The sequence below is a fragment of the Corvus hawaiiensis genome, chromosome 20 (genome assembly GCF_020740725.1).
Source record: "Corvus hawaiiensis isolate bCorHaw1 chromosome 20, bCorHaw1.pri.cur, whole genome shotgun sequence".
In the NCBI taxonomy this organism is placed as follows: Eukaryota; Metazoa; Chordata; class Aves; order Passeriformes; family Corvidae; genus Corvus; species Corvus hawaiiensis.
Window position 1 is genome coordinate 7,407,579 of NC_063232.1, and position 5,469 is coordinate 7,413,047.

General features: G+C 50.3%; 1 protein-coding gene across 3 annotated transcripts in view; it reads right to left on the reverse strand.

The window, feature by feature from the left end:
- The window catches only part of ANKFY1 (ankyrin repeat and FYVE domain containing 1), a 31,779-nt gene extending 29,658 nt beyond the window's left edge, over positions 1–2,121 (reverse strand). Inside the window, exon 1 of one of the 3 annotated variants that reach the window (XM_048324580.1) lies at positions 2,029–2,121. In XM_048324580.1, the coding sequence (XP_048180537.1) occupies positions 2,029–2,038 (10 nt within the window). In that variant the 5' untranslated portion in view covers positions 2,039–2,121. Of the gene's footprint in view, positions 1–796; positions 1,518–1,577; positions 1,877–2,028 lie in introns of those variants that run through there. The other 2 variants (XM_048324578.1, XM_048324579.1) reach the window with 2 other exon arrangements.
- Positions 2,122–5,469: the final 3,348 nt, after the last annotated feature.

Sequence of the window (5,469 nt, forward strand, 5' to 3'; positions counted from 1 at the left end):
GAGCAGTGTTTGTTAACAGCTTTCTGGCAGGTCAATCAGCATCTCACAAACTGGCAGAAGTTTATACTCCATATCAAAGACATTGAAGAGGATTTCAGGAAAGGCTACTGCTATTTTCTTACAGGAGAAGGCACAGAAGTACTTGAGAGCAAACAGATAGCTGAATGCAAGTAGGGAGGCAACAGGCAATGAGAGACAGATAACACATATCAAACACCAGAGGGTCTAGTGAAACCCATCACACAGCCCATCCCACCCATCCAAAGCAGTCCCAGAAACCATACAGACAGACTTTTTTTATTTATGAAGTGGACCTGGGTGAAGTATTTCAGAAAACCAAATTACTTCCTTATCCGCTCCACTGCTCCACACTCTAACCCTTATCACCCCAAGGCTGTACAAGTCACTGCTTTCTTGTTCCTCCTCACTTTTGATCTTTACCCTGCCACCACCCCAAAATTCTACAGCTACTGCTTATTTACATTCAAGCATTGATCCAACAATTCTTACCCATGCCTGCTTGTAAACCTCTGGAATTAGCGGTACAGAACCCAGAAATTAGAAATGCCAACTTGGCTCTTGTCTTACTAAGCTGTTCAGTCAATTTGCAGGTAGTAATTGCAATAAATCTGATTCAGGATTTTTGTAGAAGAGGCAACACTTCCTTATGAGAAAAAGCACTTGGCTTCTGAGCAAATAACCACAATTTGACAAGCTCCCTTCCTTAATAGGCCTTCACTTTTCAGCTGACTCAACCGTAGCTCTTAACTAGAGAAGTGAGGCTGCAGGCTGGTACCTTGTCTGCAGGGACAAAATGAGCCCCTCTTCCAAGACATCCCAAGGAACCGAGGAGGGTGACAACAACTCCAGCTTGCTATTCCTGTTCACACAGGATCATTCACTGGTCATGTGCTTTCTTCAGCCAAAAGATCAGAGAATTACTTAAGCTGGGGAAGAATCTCTGAGAAGTATAGATTGTATGAAACAGGGCTTGTATTAACTGCTGGTTAATTCTGCAGAGGAGGACCCTGAGCCAGAGCCTCACATCCTTGAGGGTCTGACTGGGGAAAGTTTCACTGCCTGAAGCCAACCTGGACATCTAAAGCCCTCCAGAACCGGGTCACCAAGGCTTAAAAGCAAGCATAAGAGGCTGGTCAGCTAAATATGAAGCAGTGGTATTTCAGCACACAAGAAGTCAGGCATTGCTCTAGGGATTGATCAATCCAGCTTGACTGCAGCATCCTCTGAGGTGATGCATGCCAGTCCATCAGCATCTGTTCCATCTTAAGTCAATATTCTACAAGTGTTCCTAAAATTTCACCACTGTCCAAGAGCTGGACTTCAAGAGTTGAAGGCTGTGCTTTCGCAACTCTAACTTTATTTCCTTTGTAACTTTGAGCATTTAGCTCCGTTTGCCGACTCCGTTTTCTCCGAGAACAAAAAAGAGGAAGCTTGTCCTGCAGAAATGAGTAGAACTGTAAAAATCCAAGCGTCCCTTCAAATCGCATTAGGTTAAACGGTGTCACGTACAGTCTTCAAGCAACACAGCAGCACTCCAGGAACTCTGCAGATCTCACTTGAGCCTGACAAAAGGACTCGGCACAAGTGACCGGGAGGCTGCAGCACAGGCTCCCCGCGGCGACTCGGGCAGGGCAGGCCGGGATGAGCCCCCGGACGGCGCCGGGATGAGCCCCACGGGACGGGCGGGAGCCCCCTGCGGCCCCGCCTGACCCACGGCCTGCGGGGAGAGGTCGGCGGGACGTCCTGGCCGGCTCCCACCGCCCACAGCAACCCCAAGCCCCCTCCTGAGGGGCAAAGCCGCCCGCGCCAGGCCGGCCCCACCCGGGGGTGTCCGCCCGCGGCCCCCGCCATCTCCCGCTCACCTCGGGGGCGACCTGCCCCACCCACCGCGAGCAGGGCCGAGCCCGTCCCGCACGGAGGAGCGGCGGGAGCCGCACACTGCAATGCCCCGGGAGCGGCGGAGTCCCCCGGCCCCGCCCGGCCCCTCACCCGGGCTCCCCCCCTCACCTTCCGCCATGTTGGCTCCGGCACCGCAGCTCTCGCGAGACCGCCGCGCTCTGGCGCTGGGGCGGGCGGCGGCTCTCGCGAGAGCAGCGCGACAGCGCCCGCACCAGCCGCGGCGCTGGGGCGGCCCGTCTCACTCCGCGTTATCCCGCCTTCTCGCGCTTTATCCCGCCTTCTCCCGCTTTATCCCGCCTTCTCCCGCTTTATCCCCGGCTCCTCCCCGCCTCTCCGCTGGCACCGACAGCCGGCTGGCGGCACGGCACAGCCCCGCCCCCCCGGCAGTGGGCAGCCGGGTGTAGCCGCCTCCGTGATGCGCTTCCCACGTGGAGGACTCGCCCGGTGATCCCGGTGATCCCGTCCGGAGCGCTGGGCTGCCGGTGAACAGCAAGGCGCCGACTGGCACGGCTGGGGAACGCTGGAAAAAAACCGCCCAGCACCGGGGGAAACGCACCTGTGCATCGAGCGCCGTCCCGCGCCGCCCTGAGCCCGGAAAGCACCTTCTGCCCGGCCAGTGCCCGCACGGCTGCAGAGCCACAGCGACGGTGTTCGGGGCATGGGCGCTCCTCCGCGCGCTGTAGCATCGTCACTTCAATTCCTGCTTTTCTTTCAGAGCCAACAATCCTGGACACTGGATCTGTGCCCCCTGGACACTGGATTGGTGCCCGGTGGGTGACAAGTGGTTGCGAGTCGACAGGCAATGGCCAAGTACCAGTAACAGGATCGTTTTCGCAGCCATGTATACAACACAGCTGCCGCCTCGGCTGCTGTCGTTGCTCAGCATCGCTCCTGCTTAGGTGCAACAGAAATGCCAAATACTCGATGCTGGTCCAACAGCAAATGTTTTGCTTGCTTTAAGGAGCAACTTTCAATTAAACGTTTGAAGACTTCATGCACAGTATTGTTTTACAGACATAATTTTTTCTGGACTCTGCCCTGAAGTGACCTTTGAAAAGTTGCTCTGCATCATATTTATTTTGGTGTTGGATAAAACAGCAAATACAGAGCTAGGCCCGAGAGAGCCACAGACTGTAGTTTTCTAGACATACCATGAAACAACCTGTCTCATTTTGCACAGCTCGATGACAGCGGTGTATAGCTTTGCTGCGTAGCAATTACCCCACTGCTCATGGTGCTATTGATCCTCTTGAGGAACTGCGAGGAAACAGTTACTGCTCCCTGATCAGATTTAGTTTAATTTCTCACTAACAACAGAGATCAGATTTCAAACTACTGCTATGTTTTGTATCAAGGGAATTGTAGTCTCTGAGGAATTGCCTGGGCAGGAAGCTGTTGTATGACAGTCTCTCTAAACCCCAACCAGCCTCTGATTTAGTTTAGAATCCCTCGTGCTGCTTCTGAAGGGCCTTGTGTTGCTGCTCTGTGTGCAGTGATGGCACTGCACCAAGAGCAGTGCACCAGATGGTACAGGCGCAGTGGAGTCCACCCCCCATCAGCCTACCAAAGCCCAAAATACACTTCTAATCACTTCAGAATTTATGTGCTCTGCTTATTGATCATCCAGTTTCAGTGTTTCCAGGCACTGCAGCAGAAGGAATTTTAGAGTGACAGCTGACAGCCTTTCTGAGTTTTAGGGATCTTCTCTGGTGCAGCATGGAGAAATAGAAAAAATGAATTAAGATGGCCACACTAGTTAGACATCATTCATATTTGATGCTTTTCCTTTTCCCCCAGTGATGCAGTGATATCTGGAATGCAGGGCAAACCGTGTTGGGGCAAAAATCAGCTCAAACCCTCAGCCAGGGTAACAAACGCCTGGAGAAGCTACAGTGTTAACTGAGCATCCAGGATGCCAACAGCCTGCACAAATCAAACCAGATATAAGGCCTTGCTACAAGGAAAACTGAGGAATGCTAGTTTACTGCCTTGTTCACCAAGAATCCTCATACTACTTGTCAATACTGCAGCTCCTCAGTGGTGTTCCCATCTGATTGTATCAGTAACAGCTTTCCACCAGCGCCCCTTTCAGTGTGGGGCAGGAACAAACAAAAAGCCAACTGTAAGCAGAGAAAGTGAAATAGGCCATTTCCTTGCCTGCCAGAGGATTCCTACAACCTGGACACTTGGCATCAGACCCTGAGCTGCCTCTTTCATTCAGTCACTGGGCATTAGCATACCTGCAGCTTGTAGATCTTAGCAGTATCCCATGGTAACGCTCCTCCCTGGGGAATATCTGGGTCAGGTGGGATCACAAAACATCTTGGGTAAGCCAAATATATATTTGAATTTACAAAGAGGGGAATGAGTAGTGCTGTGGAATTCTCATTTCTTCCATAGCACTGAGGCAAGACAAACAGTTCCAGGCCTACCCCCTAAAGAAAAACAAGCAGCAATTCTGGAGAGCAGAGAAGTAAAACTTTTTAACTATTTTGTGAAGTTACAGGTGAGTCTGTGGTGAACTGTGTGTTATTTAGGAAGACAAAAGAAGAGACCACTGTTGAACTTGCTGAAAACAGCAAGTACCTTGAATTGCTTCAGTTCTAGATACACTTGTGGAAATCAAAAAGGAAGCGCAGCCTGTGGGGGAATAAGTCCATTGCTAGATTGAGGAAGAACAGCTTTCTTCCAGTGTTTTCTTTAATGGAAAGAATGACACCATGCCACTGAAATTCTGCACAGTCCCAACTTTTAAGTGGCAGTCAGCTGGTGGGATAGAAACCTGCTCTGAAGACCTTTTGGACAAGTGCTCCAACAGGAACTCAAATCAGCTCTGGTGTCTCGGGACAGAAGTACTGCACGCACCTGCCTGGCTGCCGGAGCAGCCTAGCCACTTAAAAGCAAATTTAACTAATGATTTCACAAAATCATTCATGTCCAAATACATCAATGTGGATATCAAACATACCTGTTTATGTAAAGCACCTGTAGGAGGAAGTAGTACCTTTCCTTGTAAGTCCCCTTATACGAAATGCCTTTTTGTCTCCAAGGGCTGCCCTACCTCTAACAACTGTCACCTCCTTCCACTCCAGCCCCCCTCACAAAACCTGCAATATGTGCCTTTCAGCACATCCATGTTGCACAGCAACATGAAATGAAGTCCAGCCAGCAACTCAGGACTGAAGGCTTCTTAAAAGCGGACTCTTTGACACTGGAACTTTTGATTTATTAGTGGGTTATGCTGTGCTGTGAAAAGAGTCAAGTAGTTTCAAGTTCTTCTATAAAGTTTCTTTGGTCAAAGACTTGATACCTCTTGCAAGCAGATACTCTGAGACTTGTATTTGCTCACTAGAGGGCCAAAGATGGTTACAATAAGGAGAAAAGTTGTGTGTTGTGTTTGCTCTTTCATTATTCAAGATGAAGCAAAGCATGTCCAATTCCTCAAGTGTTTGCTGGTGTTGTATAGTTGATGATGTTCAGGTAAAGTTGTGCTCCAACTATAGGTACCCTTCCTATTGTGATACTCAAGACACCCAGTTTGACACATTA